This window comes from Bidens hawaiensis, unplaced genomic scaffold, assembly GCF_021521415.1.
Source record: "Bidens hawaiensis isolate Kalapana, Puna unplaced genomic scaffold, B.hawaiensis_p1.1 tig00017490_1, whole genome shotgun sequence".
Classification (NCBI taxonomy): Eukaryota; Viridiplantae; Streptophyta; class Magnoliopsida; order Asterales; family Asteraceae; genus Bidens; species Bidens hawaiensis.
In genome coordinates, this window is record NW_027492650.1 from 380,328 (window position 1) to 408,311 (window position 27,984).

Below are 27,984 nucleotides of genomic sequence, written 5' to 3' on the forward strand. Positions count from 1 at the left end.
AGGCAGTTACCCACCATTTTTTATTGTAAGAGAGAAAATTTCATCTAATCCTACTAAATTAAATCAAGAAATGCTAAGAATAACAAATCTCTTCTAGTGACAACAAACTTTGTTGAATATGTTTTTATATATTTTAAAACCAATATTTTTTTAACATGTCATGTGATAAGTGATAACGTTTAATAATGGGTAACTTTTTTTTGAAAAATTTCACATGTTTTGACTATAGTTTAAAAGTCATGAAGAAACATTCATATTTGAGAAAGTTAAAGACATTTAATTAAATATAAAGTTAGAATAAAAGCTTTGTCGGATAATTTACATTTCTAAACAAAACAGTTATAAAATTTGTTAGCGTTAAGGGACTATCTATTTGATTGCGATGTTTGAAAACCGGACCATATAGTCGGTCGAACTGGTTCAACATGATCTGGGAATGAATGTGGTCCACTTCGATATGTTTGAACCGTTTTTAATTGAACCGGCCGGTTCAAAATGGTTTAGCGGTTGACCGTGCAAAATTTTTGTCTTTTTTCTACATATGTACTATTTCCGTCACTTGTTTAGCGTGTTTTCACACACACACACATATATAGAGAGAGAGAAAGATAAATGATCCAATAAAATAATCCATAATCGTACATTACGTACGTGACTCGTATTCCCGTCGATTTCAAATAACACGTTGTGGCAATGTTGTAATTTTCATCAAATCTGATCCACTACTCCCATAGATTTCGTCCACCTTCACCATGACTGTTCAACAATCCGTCACCATCCAACGATTCTGTCCACCGTCCACCATCCAACGATTCCATCCACCGTACACCATCTTCCTTCGTCGACTTGGTCACAAGTCAGTTGATAAAATTGGTCAAATGAAATTGAATTGTTGAATTAATTGATCAATTAAACTTTGAAATTGGTCTAATTAATCATCAATTTGAAGTTTCAGTTGATCAATTTTGAGTTTTGAGTGATGGGTTTTAACTGAACATTTAAAGTTTTAAGCCTTGAACGTTTAAAGGTTTAAGGCTGAAACGTTTAAAGATGTTCTTTTTTTGTCAGAACTTCTTGGAATGTTTAAGGATGTTCTTATTTGGTTAGAACTTCTTAGAACGTATTAGAACGTTTAAAGATGTTCAGTTTTGTTTCATAACGTTTAAAGATGTTCTTTTTTTTTATTAGAACTTCTTTGAACGTATTAGAACGTTTAAAGGTCTTCAGTTTGTTTCAGAACGTTTAAACATAATATTTTGAACCCTAATCAGAGCTTAATTGAGTGCATTATTTCCGCAATTCCATAATCGATTAATGTTTTTGTTAGAACTTCTAAAGTTTTGGTACAAAACTTCTAAACTTGAACGTTTAAAGGTGTTCATTTTTTGTTAGAACGTTTAAATGTACAGTGTCTTCAGTTTTGTTTAACATCCAAAATAAGTTGCAACTGTAAAATTGAAGGCTCAAATTTGTATGATTAGACGAAAAATTGAAGAACAAACAACAATCGTTTGTTTAATTGTAAAAAAAATTGACCGATTGTGTTTGAAGTTTATTCGCAGGTAACGAACATTTTTAGGTTTAGATAACTCAATTTAGTTTGATGTCAATATGTAGATTAGTTTGATATGGATCGGCGATTGAATTATATTGATATGGATGGACGTCCGATGAATCAATTGATGAATTAGATCGTAGAATTAGATTTAGGTTATTTACGATTATGCCACCGCGTAAAAATTAAATCGACGTTTATAAAGCTCGCGTACTTAATGTACAATAACTGATTATTGTACAATAACCCACATCTAACAAATACATTTGTATTTAAAGTTTATGTAATATTTGATTTTTTTTTTTTTTTGAAATTATATACGATGTGAAAACATTGATTGATTGACAACAAACTAACTAAGGACATGGTTTCACAATTTTATGCATGATTATTTAACACATAATAGTTACATAATCACCAATAATGGGGGGTCACAAGGCATTCGAATCAATTATTAATTAGGTTTAATATTTTTTAGGGTGTTTTGGTAATTTATTGATGCTTCACTACTTTTCTTTTTCTTGAGAAATTGGGGTATTAATCCACAAATCGTTAAGGAATTATTAATATGGGTGTTAATTGGGGTCAGATTTTAAGTTATTCGAATCATGTTAGTTGGATCTTAAGATGTTACAACTCAATATGACCCAACTCAAATTAAGATTCATAAAACAAATACGAACTCGAATGTCTGAATTCGGTTTGTGATAGATTCAAATTTACTCGAATCACTTAAAAAAGTACATGAAAGGCAATTTCTATCCTCGTCGTCTTTCTTTAATCTCCATTAATAGTGATTTAGTTGGTTTCGAAGAGGCTAAGACGGTGTGATTAGGGCTTTTATTTCAACGACCAGCGAGCCAACGAAAAATTCGATGTTTGGGTTTACCTTGGCTCGGACTCTGCTCATTCACATGCCAACTTTGAGCGAGTTTCGAGCAACCCTTGAACTTTTGAACAACCCTAGATCGAATCAAGTTATTCCAATTTGAAAAGTTTAAAACTAAATTTGAAATAGATAAAAAAAATTAAACAAAGAGTCTATTTTATTTTATTTGAATTCAATCTATTGGAATAAACCGAATTACAAAATTACAAATTATTCAAAAGTTTATACATGAAATTAAAAAATAATTATAATAAATTAATAAATAGATGTATATTCAGGTTTAAGTTATATTTGGTTGATCCGGTTCAAAATTCATAAATTCGAATCCGATTCAAACAAGGACTCAATTTGAATACTTAAAATTTAAATATGATTTTTGGTGTTTTTTTTTTTTTGATTTGGAACTAATACTAAACACTCCTAAGCATTAGAGAGAATTTGTGCATCTAACAAAATTATTTTATTAATAATTATTATTGACAAACTTAAAGGTAACAAATAAACGTCTACAAATACTTGAAACGAAAAATTAATATTGTTAAGAGAAACAAATAAGCAACCACGTAGATAACTTGGACTTTAACCCGATACTTTTAATCAACTTGTTTTACTCAATCCAATGTTTACCGATCCAAGATGTTACTTAAATATTGAATGTGTAATTGTTATCTTTGATGGGCACATTGACTTATATATTATCTTTACTATGTCAGTTACCCGTGTAGCACACGGTAGAATAAGTATTTTTCTTTAAATCATAACATAATGTGAAATACAAAATAAAAATGTATCACATATATAAAGATATATTATACAGTAAAATATTACGCATTACACAATTTGAAAATAAAAAGTTGTTAGAAAATTCATAAATCGTATATTATTTCTTTGTTATTTTCTATATCAAAACTTAGTTGTAAATGACAACTTTTTTAAAACAACTCGTTGACTAAAACTCATTCTAATCTTAAACTGTTTTGACATGAACAATGTTTGATACTTTAATCGGTTAAAGAAACCCACTCGTTTCCGTTTCGTATTGGTTACTTATAAAAATCTAATATTAATAACATGCAATACATTTTATATTAAAAAAATTCACATATTTATGATGGTATTAATTCTTTTAAATTAGGATGAAATTGTTAAAAGTTGAAAATGAAATATTAAAAAGAGAAATGTAGTTAATATGAGAGAGATGAGGGAAAACTATTGGACTAAAACCGCAGATTCGACAAACCATAGGGACGAAAACGCAGTTCACTTAATAATAATAGATTGAGAAGAAATATAATATAAAACTATTAATAAGAAAAAGAAATATATATTTAACATGAGAGAAATGAAAAACTTTATAAGGAACAAACAAACAAATATAGTGAGTAAATTTCATCCTTTATAAAATTATTAATAGGGAGTAACGAGAGTGGGATAAGGGTAACTCACAATTTATTTGAAGCAACTACTAACTTGTGCACAGGGATAGCGATATGTATCTCTATCCCTATAGCAAAGTCAACAAAGATTATACATGTTTATTGGTTAGCAATGAGAGTTTCTCTTCATAATTTATAAACAATATCAGGGCCGGCTTAAAAAATGTGAAAAAAAATTTGGACCAAAGGTGAAATTTGTTTGGGCCTTTAATAAAATGAATATTTTTTGGGTTTAAACAATTTAATTTCAAATGGTCTTACTTTATTATGATTTGAGTTAGTGTAAAAAATTTTGTATAAAAATAAGCTTAAAAATGTCTCAAATAAGATTAGAAGTTTAGAACCCACAACCTTTTGATTAGATGTCATACTCATTACCACTAGACCAAGCTACCGGTTATGTAATTGTGTAGAAACTTTGAATATACATATATTTTTTCATAAAAGTAAATATAATTTAAAAAAAATTCGGGTCTAGCGGGGTGTCGGGCTTGTGGTCGTCGACTACCCCGCCATACACCATAGCCGACTCTGAACAATATAAGTAAAATATTATGTAAACTGCGTAACTTATATTCTGGTTCGGATTTGGGAGAGTTCGAGAATAATGTTTTAATAGGATCATGATTATAACTTGTTGGAGAATCTGAAAGGCTAGTAACAAAATGTTGCTTGAAGGAAAGAAGGTGAAAGTAGAAGATATAATGAGAGACATTAGATCCTCGATTTTTATGGTTCAACCATATGTCTAAATGTAAATCCACTCTATTATTGACGAAGTGGTGTAAATTCATGTTTTTATAAGTGCTTGTTGATGGGGCTTCTCTCCGGCTTGTGAAGTGATGGAGAAATCTCATATGCTCTCCAACTTGAAAGACCTTCTCTTCCCCCTCGAGGAGTTGGTTGTTTATAAAAGTTACCGTTAGAGAAAAAAAATATAAAAAGTGATTATTTTATAGTTTTATGTAACTTCATTAATTAAAACAAAATTAAAGTATGTGTACATGGTTCTCAAGTTCGTAGTTTTATACTTAAAATTAATTTTGTATTAAACTGCCTTTTCAAAATTGTACAAAGAAGTTATACCAACTATGAATTGATGTTTATTTATCAGAAAACTAGTTTTATACCCGTCTGGTGGACGGGCTGTTTAATGTTATAATGCCATAACTGTCTTTATTTGCAATTTGAAACAAAACAGTATTAATATAAATATAAATTCCAGAATTCTGTAAATTATAAATTGCTATAAATATAAATTCTCTAAAATTTAAAATCCAATCAGAAGTTTATTAATATGAACTGACTTTTGTAATTTATAAATACAGATTGGGTTAAACATTATTCAAACATGAATATACAATATTCAAACATGAATATATACAATATTCAAACATGAATATGTATGTTCCTAAATATAAAAAACGCCCAGAATACCCTCGCAAGCTTTTCTGAAATCTGCACTAATAAAAATACCCTTGCAGCCAAATAACCAAATATTGGCCCGTATCAAAAGCAAAGGTCACCCGTGTTCTGATCTGAATTAACCGAAACAGTTTATTCGAAAACTGCACCTAATGACCTGAAATCAACCTTTAGCCCATATTATCATCCACGTGCTCCCTCTTCCCATTTTCCAACTCGTTATGTCCCATAACCTAAAGATAGCATTACATTAGTAGAATGAAAGTTAAAACCTCAAACCCATTAAAAGCACACAAACACGTTCTAAAATGACACCCAAACAAAAATTCATATTGAATAGTGATTGTCCCGTGTTTTTTTTACCTAGTATCTCTTTGGTTTTGTTCCATTATTGCAAATACACCAATTGCAGCCACATGTTGTTTTACAAAGTTCTATGACTATCATACCACATCAATTGAACCAACCTGAGAATTATAAACATATATAATATAAAGTCAAAACAGTTATTTAATACATGCGAAAAAAATGAAAATTTAAAATTCATTCTTTACCATAAAATCTTCAAAACTGATGCAACGTGATGTCAAATCTACAAATCAAATTCAGAATTGAATTAGTGAGGTCAATAAACTTTCAAATTAAATCATAATCTTAAACAAATGCAACTTAAGTGTCGAAATGGATTAGTGATAACAATAATTCAAGTTATGAAATTGATATATGATGACGATGAAGAATGATTTGTTAAAGGCTGACCTTGAAATTCTTTCAGCCCTGTTACGCCGTATATTCCAGCAGCACATCGTTAGCCTAATTTTGAAATTGGATACATAAATTAGGGGTTGTAATGTAGTATAATTTGGGGGAAAGGAGTTAGAGATTCAGAGAAGACAACAGTTCCAACTTCCAAATAATAATAATGAAGGGACAAAGTTGTTATGAAGACAGAAACCGCACCTGCAATCCGCGAGATATGAGGCATCCATCCGATGGAAGAGGGAGACGTGGGAAAGAGAACGGACTGTAGAAACCGCCCCTAACCTCCCCTTCTAGAAGGTTTTCCATGCCTTATTACGGCTGAGATTTCTCCTCATCTTCATCCAATGTGAAAATTCATTCAAAATACAGTTACCCTCACCGGGAATAATATTATATAATTGTAACATAACTGAACACATAAAATCTATTTGATAGCTTGTAAATCCCTATTAAAACCAGGAATTTCTGACGAGGAATTTGAAGAAGCGTACCTATTTCACTGTTCTTCGACAATGCGAGAGAGAGGGTCTGATGCGAGGATTCAGGATGAACACCGAGTTTTCGGCTAGTATTAATAAGAATCCAGCCTTTTCCTCTTGTTAATAAAGAAACTGGTTCAATAAAAGTACCTTGCTATTAGGTTCATATCTCGGGTATCATCAATCCAGCACCAGTATGAACAGTAAAACTTAAAATTCCCCACCCCACCCCCCCCCCCACCCCAAAAACAAAACAAAACAAAAAACACAGAATAATTACATAGAAATAACATCTAAAGATCAACATTCAACTACTAAATTTAACTTGAATATACACGGTCTATTATTTGCAATACAAGAAACATGGAACCTTTATACATAAGGTTAAATGAAAGATCAAATATGTCACCGGTAAAAAAAAAACTCAAATATACCGTTGCCTTCCATTTAATTTTTGCAAAGCGACGAACTCCGTTACCACACATTTGAGGAAGAACAGCATAAAAGAAGTTACTAATTCAACATTCCAGGCTGTTAGTTTAAATGTCAAGAATAAGAGTGTTTATTACAATCAAAACTAATAATAATGTAAATCTAATGCAGAAAAGAATATCACCTCAAATTGGCTACCATCTCTCATTGTTGTAATCAGTCCCATACTTTAGTGAGTGATGAGAGGCTTGCCCAGACGACTTACAATGATACTTGTTTCCGAACAATGATGAGCTAATCTGTGGTCTTTTTTCACGCGACATGTGGAGAAGCGAGTGAGCAATCGTAAAAGTACGAATGTTAAAAGCAAATGTAAAGCTTAAAAACTACACTAAACAAAAACAAACACAAATAATTAACTACACCAAACAAAAAAAGTAAAATAGAAATACATTAGAAATCCTAGAGTCAGAGGCGCATAGCAATAAGAGAAACCAAAAATAGCTTTAAATCCTTCATACACAAAAAAGAAGCAAACCTGAATAAAACTATAATGTCATACAAAACTTACGTGTCTAAATTTTAAACCAAAATGTAACAAAGCAAGAAACAAAAGTGGTAATGCATCAATTGACAATCACAACACATAAGGAACATAACACCCAAACCAACATAAACAAATTATAACATTTTAAACAACAAAAGAAACAAACATCCAGGTTTATGACAATATATGAAGATGAAAGTATATGAAGATGAAGAGTAGTGGGAGGCAATTGATAATAAAAAAAGGCAAACCTATGCTTGTAAAAAACACTTAAGAGTCAAAACTATTCAATACTACAGATTATGATTTAAAGGCAATTGATCTATCAGAATTTACCATTTGAGTGTCAGTAAACGAAACAAAAGAACTTTTTGTTCAATTAATCAGATTTGGTTGCACTGCGGGCGGTGGTGTAGACGGCGAACAATGTAGAAAAGGTTCTTTTAGTGAAACGAACACACAGTTAGATATACATAGAAATTGATACACAATAGAAAATATAGAAATCGTACCTATTATAAGCAATCGGTAAATGAGACGGAAGAGTAAAGTAGTAGTAGTAGTAAATAAAGGTAAATTAGGATTTTAAAAATAAAATAATATATGTTGATAAAGAAGAAATTACGGAAGAATCATACCTGGATCCATAAAAACAGATGATTGATGGAGGGCAGGTTCAAAACCATTAAAATCTACAACATCAATCAGTTTTAAAATTCATAAGAAATAATAGCGAAAGTTCAATGATTATTTTATTTTTAAAAACGAAAACCAGACCTGGGAGGAAGAGATGAGATAGTTACCACTGTTCTAATGGCGAATCTTCAAGTGGTTTGAAATTAGGGTGTGATAACGGCAGATTTTAGATTCTAGTAGAGGAGAAGTACAGGATTAGGGTTTCTTGGATGTGGTGGAAGGAGTTTGAAATTTGAACAAAGTGAAACCTCGAAGAGAATGTGGTTTCTTTAAACTATCATCAATAGTTTATTTCAATAGTTTCATTTTACCATCAATTTTAGTCCAAGCCCTTAACGCCATCCACCGGATCGTTAGTTAACCTCACATGAGGGGCTTCTTTTGTCATTTTAATATATGAAGAGTTTTTTTTGTTATTTTTACAATATTACTTTTAATAACCTGCAGAATGATTTCTCCTAAAATCATGAACCCTAAATCAATCAGATGAAGCAGAACAATCGATTACGATGAAGCCCGGTTTTTCAACTTCTTCCCTTGAACGATTCTTCAACTTCGTACTCAATGGACACTAATCTATGGATGACACGCAGTGATTGGGAGCATTTTAATCCAATACGAGTATATGGTGAGTTTTTAGGTCATTTTTTCACTTTTTTTTTATTATGATCTATGATCTGTGTTGTTTCTTTTGCCTTTTAGGTGAAGACCCTACTATATTTTCATTGAAGATCCACCATGGTGGACGGTTTACGAAGGCCCCAGGTAGAAGATATGTTAATGGTCGGGTAAGCTATGTTGATATGATAGATCAAGATAAGTTTTCACTTCAGGTGCTTGATGATATGATACAACAAATTGGTTATTCGAAGGAAGATGTGGTAGATTACCATTTTAGGATTCCTGAGGGTGAAGAAATAGATCTTGATGTTGATTTAAGGGCTTTAGGTAACGACTCAAGCGTGCTTAATATGTTGAAGTATGTTGATAGGTTCAAAGTGATAGACATTTTCATTGAACATGGGGAGACAACATTAACAACTAGTGGTAGAGAAGTGGATGAGGAAGTGAACATGCTTGATGTTGACAATAATGATGAAGGGACTGATGATGCTTCTGAAGATTCTGATTTCATTGTTGATGAAGATAACATACTTGTAGATTTTGAAGTTGATATGGAGGAATTTAGAGCAATTGTTGATGTGGATGTTGGGGATGAAGATCTTGATAATGATAGTTTAGATGATGATAGTGACTTTGAATTAGATCTAGATGACTATGATAGTTTAACTGATGAAGATAATGACCCTCCTATTAAAAAAGCACTTAAGAGATTTAGAAAGAAGAAAAAGAAAATTGCCAAGGATCCGGTAGCCGAACCCTTTTATGTTTGCCAAAAATTTCCACATAAAGAGGAAATCAAAGCACTTGTAAAGACCTATACCATTCAAATTAGAAGACAACTGTGCATTGCTCAAAATGATAAATCAAGATTTCGTGTGGAGTGTTTTGGTATAAATCAAGTGAGTCAAAAAGTATCAGGTGGGCCCAAAGGAAAAAGAATCCAAAGCAAGGGTCATTCTGTAAGTTCCCAAAAAACAACCAGGTCAAAGACTTTAATGAGTAAACCAAAGAAAAGGAATGAAATGCAAACCTGCCCTTGGGTATTACATGTGTCCAACCACAACTTAGAGTCTTCATGGGTTGTGAAGATATATAAAAACGAGCATACTTGTCTTCAAACCAGAGAAGTAAGGTTGTGTACTATGAGTTTTCTTGCCAGAGAATTTGTACCCAAAGTTGCAGTCGATCCTAACATAACCACAAAAACACTCCAAGATGAAGTCGAAAAGAAATACCAAATATAAGTGTCGGATCAGAAAGTCAGCAGGGCAAAGGCCATGGCGACTAAAAAAATTGAAGGAGATTATAGAGTGCAGTATGAATTACTAAGGGATTATTGTGCAAAGTTGATGAGATCCAACCCAAGAACAACTGTGAAGATTGACGTGGAAAGAGAGTTCAACCCATCAAGTACTACTAGACAGTTCAAGAGAATCTATATATGTCTAGGGTCTTTGAAAAATGGTTTCAAAATGATTGGAAGAGAGATCTTAGGATTGGATGGTTGTTTCATGAAAGGACCCTTTCCTGGGCAAATCTTAACCGCGGTCGGTCTGGATTCGAATAATGGTATCTATCCAGTGGCATATGCCTTGGTTGAAGCTGAAACTAAAGATTCATGGATTTGGTTCTTAGAGTGTCTAGGAGATGACCTAGATCTATATGCTAACTCCAACTTCACATTTATTAGTGATAGGCAAAAGGTAACGAATGTCACATTTATTTCATGTTTATAACAATCTATACTTACTAACTTATCTATCATTGTAGGGCATCATACCAACTTTAGAAGATGTATTTCCAAGAGCTGAACATAGATTTTGTTTACGACATATTCAGGAAAATATGAAGTCTAGGTGGAGGGGTCAATTGTTCAAGAACTTGCTTACGAGGTGTGCTTTTGCAACTTCAATTCCATTTTTTGAAAAGGCTATGAAAGCGGTATACAATGAGGATAAAAGTTTACATAATTGGTTGAAACAAATTCCACCGAAGCATTGGAGTAGATCCCATTTTAGTGGTACATCCCCTTTACTTTATGTCACTGTGTTGTATTTATGAATATTCAATATATACTAAATGAGATAATTTAAACTTATGTAGGGAGAGCAAAGAGTGACGTGCTTTTGAACAATGTTTGTGAGGTATTCAACCGTCAATTAGTAGGTGGGCGAGACAAGCCCATTATAACATGCTTAGAGTACATTAGGGAGTATTGTATGAAAAGAATTGTGAATGTGCGCAAGTCAATTGCTAAGTGTGATGGACCGCTAACTCCCAATATTACTAAGATTTTTGAAGCAATAAAGACCGAAGCCTCACAATATAAAGTGATTTGGAATGGGAGGAACAAGTACCAGGTTCGCGGGCCTTTTTTAAATCAATGTGTAGTTGATGTTGACCAGAAAAATTGTTCGTGTCGAAAGTGGGAATTGACTGGAATCCCATGTAAGCATGCCGTGGCAGTCAATTGGAATATGGTAAAAAATAGTATTGATGTTGGCAGCCCAGAATCTTGGGTATCTGAAGTGTACCTGTTAGAGACTTGGAAAAAGGTATATGAAAATACCATTGACCCAATAAATGGTAGGGAGATGTGGACCCCGTTTGAATGTCCAACAACACTTGTACCTCCGAAACACCACAAACAAATTGGGAGACCAAAGAAACAGAGGAAGAGAAGTGCAGAGGAAATGCAACTTGTCAACAAAGGGAAAATGACTAGGATTGCAAACACGGTGACATGTGGAAAGTGCAAGCTAAAAGGTCATAACCAAAGATCATGCACGGGTCAGGATGCTATATCACAGCAGGCAATAATTTAAACTTCACAACCATGAACAATTATAGTTTTTTTTTTTTTGTGGGAATGGTTATGTCTTTGGTTGGGTCATGAACTATGATTTAGGTCTTTTGGTATAATGTCGGATATAATGGTTTATGATATTTTGGTTTATGGTTTAGGTAATGGTTTGAACAATAGTTGAATGATGGTTTTATTTTACGACTATTTTAGTTTAATGGTATGGTAATGGTTTAAATGATGGTTTTCTGTGATTTTTTTGGCATATCTTTATGGACATATAAAAGGCTTTGTTGGTACACTAAGATCTTTCGCTATGCAGTGAGCAATTTATCATCATCATCGTACTCAGTATATCCTACCAATAGCAAAGCTATGGTAGGGTCTGAGGAGGGTAAGATGTAGACAGTCTTACCTCTACCCCATAGGGATAGAGAGGCTGCTTCCGGTGAGACCCCCGGCTCGAGGCTGCTTCCAGTGAGCAATTTATCATGTTATTTATTTTATTGCAGAGAAATGATGGGGTTATAAAATGGTAATATTTGGTGGAGTAGTGCTATGAATTTCCATTTTTTTAGCTCACATTTAGTTTCTTATGTATTGCTATAAATACAGATAGTGTATGTAATCTCACATTTAGTTTCTTATGGATATTATTAAACTGGTCATATGGCTTGGCTATATATCATACACAATGAAAGCATTTGATTGATTGTAGAAGTGACAACAACATTCATTTAGAACAAAATGACAATAAAATCTTATTACATCGATTAATGACCTTTACAACATTTTAGGTCATTTTGGTGCGAAATACGTCGGAATAAACTATTATCAGGTCATAATTTAACAAAGAACAACAAAGTGAAAACCTAACTAAGAACTAAAGCAAACTTCAGCCTTCAATTTATATCCCCTGCTACATCATTTGTAGGAAATAAAACGCAGCAAACTGCATTTTTGACAGCATCAAAATCCAACAATCCAACAAAAACTGCACGTTTGACAGCATCAAAATCCAACAATCCAACTAAAACTGCGCGTTTGACAGCATCAAAATCTCGAACAATCCAACATAAACTGCACGTTTGACAGCATTATCAATACTTTTGACAGCATCAGTCGCGCTCTTGACAACATTAGAATCCAGCAAAATTGAATATAATAATACACACAGAGATCATGACCTACAATTGAATTCCAAATCTGAAATTGAATAAACAAAATGATAATAACCTGAATTCGGGAATCAAACCTTCGAATCAGAAAGAGCACTGCTGGAATCTAGAATAAACAAAATCAATCGAAAATGTTTTGCTTGTAACGTTTAAATCAAGAAACATCCATGCCTAAGTTTCATAAGTCGCTTTTGTCTATGGTGATGTATCTACGTGGGAGGTTCGGTAAAGTTAGGGTTTGAAAGATTATTTCTTGTTCTACTTCATCTGATTGATTTAGGGTTCATGATTTTAGGAGAAATCATTCTGCAGGTTATTAAAAGTAATATTGTAAAAATGACAAAAAAAAAAAAAAACTCTTCATATATTAAAATGACAAACGAAGCGCCTCATGTGAGGTTAACCAACGATCTGGTGGATGGCGTTAAGGGCCTAGACTAAAACTGATGGTAAAATGAAACTGTTGTACCATAAAAGCCTAAAATAAACTATTGGACTATAACTGATAGTTTAAAGAAACCACAGGGATCAAAACCGAGGTTCTCTCAACCTCGAATAAAGAGAAACTTCCATGGGAAGTTTCAGATAAATAGACGAAAGAGAAACCAGGAGACGTGGCTGTCTAATTTTTTAACACAGTATCACATGAAACATGGGGCTGACACGTGTCCCAAATGCATGTGGTGGTGACACGTGTCAGAACCTGTTTTCTTTTATTATATAAAAAGATAGATACTGGTAATTTATTAAAACTTAATAAAATAGGTGACATGAGTTTGTTAAAACATTAATATCCAACTTATTTACTGTTGACGAAAATGGTGTTTACTAGTTCTGCGTACTCGATGTTGACCCGTCATAAATGTCATGAGGTGTTTTATATATTTTTAACATCTCAATGGTAACATAACGATCGTTAATTTACACTTTGTTTAATGCCATAAAACCGGGTGTTATATTTCCATTGTACCTTTAGCTTTCACATGTATATTCATGCCTTTATTTAAAGGACACGTAGTAGTGAAGAGGTAGGTCCCAGCAGAGCCCAGTTGGACCCGCAAGACTCACTTTGAATAGGGACGTCTGCGCAATAACCAACTGCTCCAGCAGGGCCCACCATGCTCAGAGAACCTTACGCGCAGTACGCCAGCTGTACCCGCAGGGAAAGCCTCCCAATGGCGAAGTACCCCGCCTGTTCCCGCAGCTGCGGATACAAGCCATCAGGGAAGGCTACCCGCAATAACAGCAAGGCTACACGCACAAGGCATTCGCTACTTCAGTGGTCACATGAAGGAATGAGCAAGGCGGAAATACTCCCGCCTAAATGAGCCAGTCCGTATGCTTCTGGAAGGTCTTTCGTACTATACCTACTAAGGTATGGGCGGAATAGACAATTTGACCAGAGCAGCCCATGAACCAATCACAGGGTGACAGCTCACCGACAACAATACGAGGAGGAGCACCCTCTAGTACTGTTTGTCACTATTAGCCGCTGTCTACTCACCAACCCTTACGATGGGACGTGCGCAGCCTACAGTTGGTGGAACAGTGCGTAGCCGGCAGTATAGGAACAGTATACAGCCGACCTTTACTGTTGGCCGTAGCCTATCCACCAACCAGCATGGCCTGTGCGTAGTCCACTGTTGGTAGAACAGGAATACTATTCAGCCGGCTGTACCTTCTAGGAAACCTACCTTCGGCTATAAATACTCCAACACCTTGGAATGGTAAGGACATCATCTGATATCTCAATCTTATATAGCAATCTCTTAATATACACTTATATTCAGAGCAATCTAGTCTGATTCTCACGCCGGAGGGTGGTCACAAGGAGGAACCCCCCCCTTCTCAGTGACGAGCTTACGGTGTCTGTTTTGCAGGTCCCCTGAAGAACAACCTTCTCTGCTGGACCTCATTCTCGTGGGAAACATTACTTAACCCCCAGATTATCTATAATCTGCCTGTGGGTTCACCAAGTGTTTCTTCAAGTAGTAACATAAATAACACGTTATCACGCTAATTATACATTCATTGCACCTTTAGGTTTGATTAATTAATACGATAAGAGTGAGTGTACTATAGGTTGTAGGGGGCGCCATCCACATGCCACCATACACAATGTTGGCTCTTGAACCATAAGACCATGTGTAGTCATAAAGTTTCATTATCAGAGGTTATGCGTCATGTGGCGCTCAGTCAGAGTTATGGTTTTGTACAAAAACATGTTGTAGTTATAACTCTCTACCCCCAGACATTATGCACCACGTGGCGCCCAGTCATTATTAATTTTATTTGTTTTTCTAAATACTAAATCATTTAAATAAATTAACATAAAATTAAAAATTACATTAAACTTCCAAATAAAAAATACATTAAACTAAATTAAAAAAAAAATACATCAAATTAAAATAAAAAACATAAATAAAACTAAAACTCATTTATATTTTTCTAAAATTTTCGCTCGTCGAGCGGCTTTTAGAGATTGGACTATCGGGTCGTCTTCGGATAGCTCGTTTGATAAAATCTCGATGTCTTTGTCCATTTCATTCCTTCGAAGTAGGTCGACGGCGTCCAAATTTACTTGAAGTCGTTGGGTTCCAAGTTGGTATAAATCTTGGAGTCGAGAGTTCATTGATTGGAATTGGCTTTCCAATTCGGGATTCGAACCCGTTGCCGACGACGAACCGGCCCCTTTCCACTTTCCTTTGCCTTTGGTTCATCTACCCCCCGGCCGAGGCATGTCGGTAGTATTCACGGGGTCATTATCGCTTAAGTTGAAGTTTCGAGCGTCGGAACGGGGCGTGTCTGGATCAACCGAAGACGATGTTTTAGACTTTTTTTTACTCGGGCCACCGTCGGCTTCGGCTTCGGCATCCAACACCAAGCCCCATTTTGGGTGAAACCTCAATAGGTCTTTCCAAATGCCAAAGTAGTTGAAGGTCCCGCCGACCTTATGTTGAAACTCAACCAACGCGTTATCCATGACTTCCGCGTCCGAGACACCGCTACTCCTAGTTCAATTCATCCGAGAGAAAACCGTATGGAAAGCCATGCATTTGGTGTTTATGTCGCCCCATTTCGACAGTAACGAATCTTTTTCTCGACGCGAGTCTCCGCCAATGTTGTGAAACCTCTCTATAATTTTGTGCCAAAATACCCCCGTTTTTTGATAGTTCGCTAAAAAAATAAAAACATTACAATTTTAATGTTTGTTCTAGGAAATTTAAAAAATTTATATGCATTTTAAAAACCTACCGCATTTGGCTTCTTCCGATATCTGGCACCAAGCACGAGCACATAGTACGCACTCGTCGGGACTCCACTGGATCACCGTCTTTCTAACCCGAGGTTCGCCGGCGGGCTTCTTTGCGTGTTTTTCGAACGTCCGCGTTGGCTCGAACCGCCTACGGTCTCCGGGACGGGTTGTGTCTCCGGCACGAACTCGACCTCGGGTTGGGTCTCCGGGGCGGGTTGGGAACCCGAACCGGCAAAAATGTTCGCCGTCGGGTTTTGGAAACCGGGCACCGCATTTGGCATACCGTTTTGTAGATATGCAATGTACGCGACCATTTGCGGGTCATACATTTGCGGGACGGGTACGGTTGGCGTCGGGGCAGTAGATTGGTTCGGTTGTGGATTTTGGTTGGGTTGACGGACATATTGACCGAAACCGAGATTATTTTGGTTATTGTTTGGAAACATGATGGTAGAAATATTAGTGTAAAAGATATAAATATTTGTGTAAATTGGTATAAATTGGAAGGAATGTGTTAAAAAATATGAGTTTGGTTTGTTTATATAGTATAAATATAATTTATATAATTTTTTTTTAAAAAGCCCAACGGCTCCAAGACCAACGGCTTTTTTTTGGATCTGAGGGCCATTCTCCGAGTTTTAGATACAACGCATAGAAAAAATCAACATAACGCAGGGGGGGGGGGGGCGGTGTACCCCCGCGTTTTCACCAAAACGTTGGCCACTACACCTGGTCTAACACCAACTAGGCATCACTCTTAGGGTATCCACATCATATTCTTCATTTTTTTGAAGCGGATTTTAATAATGTAAGGTGTGGTTTAGTGTATTATGAGTGGAAGAGAAAGAAAATGTAGTGATATTTTTATATATTTGAAAAGTTACTGCTAATTTTTTAATATATTTTAGTTTTAAAAGTAGTTGAGAGTGAAAATACAATAATAAACGTATAAAAATATTATTTAATGTAAAATGACAGAAAAAATGTAATAATTTTTATTGTACTTTTGTTTTGAAGACAACAAAGAATATAATTATATAACTGCTCTTACTCCCCCTCTCTCGCCATTCCATTCATGCCCAAGAGGGCACAAAAATGTAGGGTCTACCAGCATTTCAACCAACCACCCTCTATTATTATTTTCTTTTTTTAAATACATTTGCTAACTTACTCTCCTCCATAACCCTTGTTATTTAAGTTGGTTAGTTAATGCCCTTCGCACATGTGGTAGTGACATGGAGGCACTTTTCGTTAACTAACATTCTTCCGCAACACTTAATCTAAGATACTCTAAAATAGTCATGAAACCCAAAAAATCATCCATATATATTTAAGGTAATATGCCTTCAATGAGTGTAACTGAGCTAAGCCAAATTCGAATGCGTCTAAATTCGAGCTTAGCTCCTTAGTTTAATACATGAAGTTATTTCTATCATTTAACTTAATTTTATTTTACTTCAATAAAAAGCTAATTTACCGAACATGTTACATTTTTTGAGTTTTTTGTTTTGTTACTTCCCAGGAGGTCACCCATCCTAGTAATTCTCCACGGTTAAGCGTGCTTAGGTGGAAGTAGTACTAGGATGGGTGACCTCCTGGGAAATCTCCATCTGGGCAACCAAAAATAAATCCGTGAGCTCTTCGTGGGCAAAGCGAACAATATTGATGGTGCGAGGGGCCGGATGTTACAGGTGGTATCAGATCAATCCGCCCCTGCCGTAAGAATTCCGACGAGCTCCACCATTTATCGATTCGAGCATACTTCGAGGTAAGTCTAATCCTAAATGAATCTATTCTACATCCAATCAAGGCCCTAACGTCTCGAACGCTATTTATTATTATTAAGTTCGAATATTGAATGCTAAATTGGGGTTTTCGGCATCGAATTTTCATGTTCTCGTATGAATGTCAAGTTTGGTGGCCACTGTATCTTACTTTTATATAAATAAAATAGTTCATAATCTTAATATGTAATATATAATGTTTTACAGAGTAAAATAAAAAAATCACTTTGGTGACTAAACTCAATATAGAGCCGTGTATATTAAGCTATAATATATGTATGAAATATTCTGATTATGGACTTATTTACTTTATTTCTTATCAAAAGGATTATTTATTTCCTATGTATAATACATAACAGAAAATCTGATTAACATGAATAAATTGAAAGTTATTACATTTCCAATTAACAAATAAACTATTAAGATTATCATATTACTTTTTTTTGTCATAACATATTATTTTCTTAAACTTTCCAAATGAACGAAAAGAATATATAACTGAAAAAAAGTTGATATTTATAGGTTCCGCACCAAATTAAGGATTTCATTTCAGTTGTTATTACTCGACAAATTAAGGATAATACTCGGTGACTCTTCGCCTCATCATCCAACTCGTTTAGACTAATATTCTATATCTCCCTATTATTCATGTGAGTTTACATATCCCCCTTTTTCATCTTTTATATTTTTGGGGATTGCATGTATACTTTATTCACTTTTACTCATGTTTTATTACCACATCTATTCAAGACGTAATTCAATATATGTTCATGTGTGATTATTGCATGCTCTATGATTATGCTCTATGTGTTTAAATGTTTATTTTATGTCTGGTGGTTGGTATCTTATTCTCATCTATTCTCATTTAGTATGATCATACATTTACCCAAGTACATTGATTTTGTATCAATAGGAACAGGTCCACATCTATTTAGTTGTTTACATTTTTATAGAAATTGTAAAGCTCAACATTATCATATGAATTGCGGTTTTTATCTATATATATCTCAACTAAAACTTATGTATTCTCACCAACATTCGTGTAGACAAACTCTATTTTTATACATGCTACAGGTACAAGTAATTTACATTGTTCAAGATCGAAGAAATTAGTTTTACCTTAGGATATTATTCAAAAATACAAAAGCATGATGTAATTGTTACGATTATTGAATTTGTGTACTTATTTAATGTTAATGAAATTAAATAATTACTGTCGCTTTAATTAGTGTCTTTTGAGCTACTGTCCAATCAATACGTTACGCCCCGGCATGTTTCGCCGCCTTTGATCGGGGTGTGACAACAATAGCCTTTCAAAAAAAGAATTTGTTACAATATTAATATCCAACTTAGATAATTACTTTGAAAAAAATGGCGTTTACCAGTTCCACATACTCAATATACCTCGTTACAAATGGAATAGCATGCCGTGTCTTTGGGTAACTGTTTACGGACGCTGGCCTTAGGTGAGGGTTTTCCTTGGTTTGGAGGCGAGTGTATCCCGATGGAATAACATTGTTGTGCCTTCGGGCGAGTGTTCTCAGGGATTGGTCTTAGGTGAGGGTTTTCCCCAGTTCAGAAGCAAGTGTATCCCGATGTGGTGAATTTCACTAGTAACCAATTTAAATAATTCTATGGCTGTTAAGAAAATAAATGGAATATCACATTTGGGTTTTTTAAATCTCCTCGGTTACATAACGATTAATGTAGGACACTTGATTAAAGCTCACACAAAATATTTAAGCATTTGTTAAAGCATTCTAAAATAACATTGTATCACATGGTGGTTATATCTTGTTTGTACGTTTAGCTATATTCGATTACACTAGGAACCCTTAATTTGTTGAGGTTGATGTTTCATGGAAAACAATTAACCGACATATATGTACTTAGTCATGTCGTCCTTGAGACTCAACTACAGTCACTAGACCCCCACATGTTGTCCTTGAAACTCAACTAGAACACAATAACATTAACCCCCTCCATCAATATATTTACATCATTCTCATAATCAGGGCTGGTTCAAGCTTTTTGAGCTATAAAACAAATAGAAAAATTGAGGCTTTTCGCTAAAATAAATTATTTTAATTTCGATCTTTAATCGTATAAGAAAAAACAAGGAACATAAGTTCACTAAAAATACATATGAGGTTGTCACAATACCCTCACATCCATCAAATACTAAGGGCTTTCTTTGTGGACTAATCGACCAAGCAGTTAGAAGTGAATGATAATCTAGTTATTGATCTCTTTGTTCCCTACTCCTGAAGCTGGTGCCCTTACTGAAGTCTCGTACTCTTCGTTCAGGTGTTTAGTAATTAGCGGTCTATGTATCACTTGATATTTGAAAGGCAACATACATAATTTTGTTTTATAAAGAAAATGAGACCATTGCTTTTCCTAACATAACTGTTGTGATGTTCATGCCCTAATGTCCACTCATACATAATAATGAAGAATAAGAGTGTAAACGATTCGAGTTGAGCTTGAGCACGTTCAAACAAGTGCCTGACTCATTTTCTAGTAGTTAGTCGTTTTATTTTTATAAATTTATATATATCACATGTTATATGTAATATATAAAGTAATATATTAAATAAAATAATTGTATTTACATAAATGATAGGCTTGTTTAGGGTCATGATACCCTGGTCAAGCTCCATATAGGGAGCTTGAGTTCATGATTGTTTGTTAAATGAGCTTCCAATTAGCCTCGAGCTTGTTTAAGCTTGTCATGATCGAACTTTTAGCAAGCCGGTCTTGAATAATTGATGCCTGACGATCAGATTGACTCTTTTATCTGGCTTTATAAATAAAACCTAAATTTGTGTAAGCATATGTAAGTTTTACTTTAGTTGTAATTTGTGATGGCTTGGTTGATGATCATAGATTTATTCTTGTGTTTGCTGCTTAATTAAACAAAAAGGTACGTCCTAAACTCCTAATGTTTTGTTGATTTTTTTTTGTTTTGTTTTTGTTTTTGTTTTTGGCATATGAAATCAGAGGTTTTGTCAAAGAATTAAATGAGTTTTAAAATCATAAAATATAATAGAAATCATCAATTCGACCCAATACTTATGGAGCTACAAGTCTGCTAATTGGTTTATTGATGCAAATGTATTTTGAAAGGAACATGTTATTAATTTTCTTGCTTTGTACGTAAGTGATTTTATAATAATGTAATATATGTTTCTTTGGTTTACATCAAATGTTTGTGATATGATCTCAACAAATTTTATTGTCTTAACTTGTGAAAATGCTTTAGCAAAATAATAATCAATATAGGTTTATCACATTAATCACATGCCCTCATTATCCATCATACGTTATAATTTATAAATATGAGAATAAGAGTGTAAAGTGTAAACGATCTAGAGTTGAGCTGCCTTGAGCACTTTCAAATAAGTGCTTACTTGCTTTATTATTTGTTAATTAACGGTTTTATTTATACACACAGATTAAGAATTATCTCTAAATGACATGTTATATGTAAAATAAATTACTATGTTAAGTAAAATAGTTATATTCATTATACAAATAATTAGCTTGTTTAAAGTCTAGATAGCATGGTCAGGCTTATTATCTTCAATTTTGCCTCGAGCTAGTTTAAACTCGAATTGATTCAACCATATGTTAGTTTTACTTTTGGCCTAATTTGTGATTGATTGTAGATCAGAAGAGTTATTCTTGTGTTTGTTGTTTAATTTAAAAAAAATACGTCTTAATGTTTTTTTTTGACATATTGAAGAGGTAGGTCCCAGCAGAGGCGGTTAGGACCCGCAAGACTTCCTTAAAAGGAGACGTCTGCGCAGTTGAACACGCAAGACTCCTTAAACGGACGTCTGCGCAGTTGAACCCGCAGACTTCACCATAGGGACGTCTGCGCCGCGACCTACCAAACCTGCAGGACCCACCACGCTCAGAGTTGTGACGACCTCACATGCGGTACGCAAGCTGGTCCCGCAGGAAATGCCTCCCTATGGTTTCCAAGTATCCCCTGTTCCCGCAGGTGCGGATACCCGCCATTAGGGACTGGCCACCCGCGCAGCATGGCTACACGCATAAGGCTCAGACTCGTAATAATTCAGTAGTCACCTGAAGAAGGAATGAGCAAAGCCGGGAACATTCCCGCATAAAGGCGGGAGGGGGAAAACTCCCGCCTAAATGAGCCAGTCCGTATAATAATGGAGGATCTTTTGTGTGATACCTAACGAGGTATGGACAAAAGATCTGACCAACGATACGACAGCTCACTGACAGCAGCATGGCAACACGCCACAGCACTGTGACCAAAAGCCGCCGCCTGCTCACCAACTCCTGCCATACCAGGTGCCTAGCCTGTAGTTGGTGGAAAAGGAAAAGTGAACAGCACGCCTGGTCACTGTCAGCCGCTACCTATCCACCAATTACCAGCAGAGCACGTGCGTAGGCCACAGTTGGCAGAGTAATAGGCCGGCTAAACCTCCTTGAAAACCCACATTCGGCTATAAAAGACATCAAATGGTAATATCATTTCATCATCTAATATCTTGTATCATTTACCTGATAACTGCTCTAGTATTATTAATATACTTTTATATTCAAAGAGTAATATAGACTGATTCTCACGCCGGAGGGTGGTCACAAGGAGGAACCCCCCCCCCCTTTCTTAGTGACGAGCTCACGGTGTCTGTTTTGCAGGTTATCGGAAGAACCATCTTGCCGGAACTAACCCCTCGTGGGAAACGTCTATCTAACCCTCAGGTTACTCGTAATCTGTCAGGGTTCGACTGGTGTTTCTTCATTGGCGCCATCCGTGCATAAAGCTAGAACTTTATTTTTCTCCAGTTTTTTCAAAACTTCTGGAAAGATGGTTAAGGATACTCCGGTCCCAAAACTGAGTAACCAAGAGACTCCGGTAATTATGACCCCAGCTACAAGGGGGAATACCGAGTACACAAACTTTACGAACACCACCCCAGCTACCCAAGCCGGGGCAAGTGAAGTAAATAATCAGACACTGGGATTCACCGATACCCAGTTAGAAAATCAACAGACGAGGCTCCCCTGCCAAACACTCGATGAGGTTAAAGCGTGGGCCGAAGCACGTCAAAAAGAGTTCCAAGCTGAGTTGGATGAACGTTTACGTTCAATCCAACAAGTGGAAGAATTTGAGTACGATGATGATTCGGAGGAATCCGAGGAAGACGCGAACCCTCGTCATAGGGCGAAAGGGAAGCGTAAAGAAACGGATTCCCAACCGAGAAGGCGTTTTGGAGAAGCATTCAGTCCAATAAACGTGGGCAACAGCCCACGGGACTTCTCCAAAACATTCACGCCAACTGCGGCAAGGGCGGGAACGTCCAAATTCGCAAGGGACATTGCGGAAGCAATCGCCCCAAGAAGTGCCAAACAAATGTCTAACATAGGCACGTACGATGGTATTTCTGACCCTGACGATCACTTGAACAGATTCATCGCGGGGGCGACCGTCAGTAACTGGACGGAACCCACGTGGTGTTATATGTTCCAAATGACGCTGGTCGGGGCAGCTAGAGCGTGGTTCGACCGTCTGCCGGTCCACCACATCTACGATTGGGCAGACTTCCAACAGAAGTTCAGCCAACATTTTAGTCAGCAAAGAAAGTACACTGAGGAGCAGTGGACAATCCTCAAGTGCGTCCGAGAGGACGAAGAATCTTTGCCTGACTACATCACTCGCTTCAACTCGAAGAAGCTAAGCCTGGGCAACGTTAGCGAAGATCTCGTTCGCGCCGCTTTCATCCAGGGCGCAAACGACCCGGAACTCATCCGCACCCTGACGGGCAAAGATGGCATGCCATCCACATGGGATGCCATCATGACCGCAGCTAAACGCTTTGCGGAAACCGAGAGGCAACTGGGTAGAGATCTTCCACAGAGCACGAACCTCTACACCCAGAAGACGAGGGAAAACAACGTCCTTACCGCCCGATTAAACAAAAAGCGGAAGCTGGGCATTTGGCAGTCAAGGGTAAACTTTGACACCCCGTCCGGTTTCCAACATCGGTTGGGAGGAAGAGACAACATGAAACCGGAGAAGAACTCCAGGTGGACGCCACTCACAAAGAGTGTGACCGAGATATTCGCCACGGAGGAGCTCCCGTGGCCAAAGGCTCCGTTTATCCGGCATCGCCACAACGCTGATCGGAGAAAGTATTGTGATTTTCACAAAGTCAAAGGCCACAACACTGAAGAATGCTTAGACGTAAAGGACTTGGTCGAAGCATTTGTCAAGGATGGGACACTCGCGCACCTTGTGGCGAAGTGAGCGTCGAGCAGGCTGATGCGTGAACCCCACCTGGGGAAACGCACGAATAAAAATCGCAGCTTCAACAGAGACTACATACTGCGTAAACAACGAGATCCCGAACAAGATACATGTCGGCTCGATGGTGCTCCCATCCAAGCCACGCCTAATGGGAGCTCAAATACACAGTTTGTATGTAGATCAATTCCAAATTTGTAAAGAAAAGGCCTAGAGCCACTTCTAATGGAAACGATTCTCCTTCAAGTTAAAGCTGATGATTTTATATTTGTATTTTATGAACTTTGCACATGAAGATGCCGGTAGTCATCGCATCAAGAAGTCATTGCGTGGGGAAGGCGGCAAAACCCGCGCAAACCCAAAAAAAAAAAAAAAAAAAAAAAAAAAAACGACAGAACCTTCACGCAGGTCAGTTAAAGGGGAAAGGTTCAGCCATCCCACTATGTGAAAGTGCCGGTATATCCGCATGAATCCTGGTAGAGGAAGCTGAACACTAACCTATTAACAACCACGCGTTGAACGGTCGATTCGAACACTAATGCCGGTATTCACCGCATCAAGTGAAGAATCGTTGCGTGGGGATGGCGGCAAAACCCGCATAAACCCAGGGAATGACAAGACCTTCATGCAGGACAGTTAAAGGGGAAGAGTTCAGCCATCCCACTATGTGAAAGTGCCGGTGTACCCGCATGAATCCTGGTAGCGGAAGCTGAACACTAACTCATTAACAACCGCGCGTCGAACGGTTAAAAGTCATTCTGAAAGGATAAGGAAAAACCTACGCGCAGGTCAGACATAGGTAAAGTTTAGCCATCCTACCAAGTGCAAGTGCCGGTCCTATCCGCACACGCACAAAGGGGGAAGCAAAACTTCAACCTACTGAACCACATTCAATGTTAACTTATTCTAAACACTTGGGAAATCGCTAATTTAAACTAAGTATGCAAGTCATATAAGGTTTATAAAGCAATGAACCCAAAGGAAATAACAGTCTTATCCACAAAAAGATTTGTATTTCACAAAGATATATTACAAAGAATGGCTGGGTAACTACCCGCCTACAAAACAAAATCTAGTCTATCCTAGCAGCGGGAAGGGATCTTCAGAATCAAGCTTCAGGACCACTTCCACTTGGACCCGCCCCATCAGTGGAGCGTGGCGGTTCAAGGAAAGCCTTGAGGATAGCAAGTCCATCATCAGCAGCAGCGACTTCCTTCACCTTCTCCACCACCGGATGCGGGAAGGCGGCATATTGGTTCACCGCTTGGTCATATGCAGCTTCGGTGTCCGCATCGAACAAAGGGAAGTTGGAAGGCGGGACGCCTTTCTCAACGAACCCTAGACCAAGCAGGAAGCCGGCCTTTTCCCCATCCTCATCAGAAGCGTTGAGGGCTGCGCTCATGGCATCATCGTAAGTAGTCTCTGAGAAGACCCGATGCACAACCTACAAAGAAAATACAAGTGTCAAACACCTTTTCTATGCACAAAGGAAAGCGTGAAGACGTAAAACATACCTGAGACAACGCTTCTCGAAGAAGCCACTCCTTGGCAACCAGAGCTTCTTGGAGGGCGGCTTGAGCTTGGGTGCAGGCGCGTTCGGCTTCGCTTTTGTTAAGGTTGGCAAGTAGCACTTCCTTTGCGGCAGCCTCTTCGACGCCCTTAAGCTTCCGCTCGGTATGGTCAAGCACGCCCCTCTGGTCCAAGATCTCCTGGAGCTTCTTGGCATCTTCCATCGCCAAGGCATCATGAGCACGTTGGAGAGCCTCTAATTTGGCCTTGAGCTCCTCGTTCTCCACGTGTAAAGGCTCAGCAACGGCTTCAGCCTTGGTGGCCCTCTCGGTTGCGTTCCTCGCAGTCTCCTTAGCCAGCCGAAGCTGTTCGTTAACAGCTTGGGCAGCCTTGGAGCGGGCCTCGAGTCGCGCTTGAACCTCAACCTCGAGGGCCTTGAAGGCCTTCTCCTTCTCCGCAGCAGCTGCGGCCAACTGTTGGTTCTCCTCCCGAAGAGCCCGCGCTTGAGATACTTCCTTGGCGCGAGCTGCTTTCAACTTGTCGTTTTCACGACAAAGCAGCTCGACGCGTGGCTGCATCCGGGCCTGGAGAACCCGAAGCTCATTGGTTAGCCTACCCTCCTGGTAGCTAGCCATGGCTTCCCCCAACGCACCATGGGGAGCAGCGTGGCGAGCCCATTCCACGCACTCCACAGGAGTACGAAGGGTTGTTCCTCGGCGGATGTTCCATCGCGGAACATACACTTCATTGGAATCCGACACTGCAAAAAAAAAAAAAACAAAGCAGTTAGGAAAAGATGAAGAAAAAATATAAAGGCTAAAAGAACCCTACGCACCTGTAGGGTCGATCACAGGCCGATAGCCACCGAACCCATCGCCTGAACCTAAGGGAAATCCATCCAAAAGGTCGGGCAGATGGGAAGGTGACAAAGATTGGCGAGAAGCCCTGCGCGTACCTGATGAGCCGGCCGTCGTTGCCGGTGGCGGAGGCATAGTAGCGGCCGCCGTGGTCGCCGCCGCAGTCGCCGCCGCAGAATCTGCAGCAATCGTAACCGCCGGCTCGGTGAAAGATGCTGTAAAAATCGCACTTACCACCGGCGGTGACGTCATCTCGGCTGGAACAGTCGGCTCAAAGGAGTGAGCAACTGATCCAGCGGAAGCAGGCGCAGGCGCCTGGGTCGTCGCCTCAGGTAGGCTGACCAAGCCTACCGTCATCGGCGGAGAGGTACTCCTCTGCGCTCCACCCTGGAATGCGTCAACATCCACGCCTGCACAAGAAGATAAGTGTTTCAATAAATTTAGAAAGTGAAATCTACAAAGATAAGAAGGATGTTTGTACTTACGGGTTCTCTTGAGCTTGAACGTACGGACGGGCGGGGACGAACCCGATGGAGCCGGTCTCTTGATGCCGGTCACCGTCGTCGTCATTGGTTCTCCGGAGGTAACAGTCGTAACCTCCGGAGCAGTGGTCTTCTCACCACCGGGGTTCCCCGCCACCTCTTCATTATCTGACTCGGTGTCAGATAGGAGCACTGGATCGGCTGTGGAGGCCGCCTTCTCCTTCCCTTTCCCGCCGGCAGCCCTCTTCTTCCGCACCAGCGGAGGACCATCTGCGGATTCCTCAGAAGAAGACAGATGTCAGGAATTCCAGCAGCGGGTACAGCATTGAGGGGTGGAGGAGAGAATAACGCCTTACCTGGCCGCCGGTGGCTCAGGATCTCGTGGCCCAGCGGATAGACCTCCACAAACCGATCCGCTGTTTGTTCCAAGATGGGCAACTCGTGCTCGTCTAGAGCACGAGTACCCACCCGCACGGGACCGTCAGCTTCCCGCGGGTACAGGAGCGACTCCAAATCGTTCCCCTCTGAAAGAAAAGAAACAGTTAGAAGACAAACTCATATCGGCAAGAAAGACAAGACATACCATAAGGAATAGAATTCAAACCGTATTCGAGAAGGATGGGAAACCGAGACGCCTCCTTCCATACCCGGCTCATCCCCAGCATCACCATCCCGGACTCCGGAAACCGGTAAACCGGAGACTGGACCCGAGATATCTTCGCGAACCATTCCGCCTCCTGGTAGTTGGAAGCGTGAAGGCTCGGAAGCGCTTGCCCCTTCTTAAACTTCATGGCAATGGGGATGGCGCGGGCAGAAATGTAGAAGAACTCCCGCTTCCACGATCGGAGACTGCGCTCGGTCGCGCAAATCTTCAAACCCTTGATCCGGGTTGTCAGGGTGTACCACCCCTGGATGCACCTCCAAGTATAGAAGGTCATCAGGCGGTCCACATAGGGCTCAATGCCCAAAATTCGGCACACCCAC

At 38.1% G+C, this 27,984-nt stretch overlaps 2 protein-coding genes across 2 annotated transcripts; both read left to right on the plus strand.

The window, feature by feature from the left end:
* Window positions 1-9,207: 9,207 nt before the first annotated feature.
* LOC143554058 (uncharacterized) lies at window positions 9,208-10,131 on the plus strand. The gene has a single exon (XM_077043914.1). The coding sequence runs from the start codon at window positions 9,295-9,297 to the stop codon at window positions 10,087-10,089; it is 795 nt and encodes a 264-aa protein (XP_076900029.1). The 5' UTR covers window positions 9,208-9,294; the 3' UTR covers window positions 10,090-10,131.
* Window positions 10,123-11,670, plus strand: LOC143554069 (protein FAR1-RELATED SEQUENCE 6-like). The gene is made up of 3 exons (XM_077043925.1): window positions 10,123-10,548; window positions 10,616-10,865; window positions 10,949-11,670. Exons 1-3 carry the CDS (start codon window positions 10,123-10,125, stop codon window positions 11,668-11,670), a joined length of 1,398 nt encoding a protein of 465 aa, XP_076900040.1.
* Window positions 11,671-27,984: the final 16,314 nt, after the last annotated feature.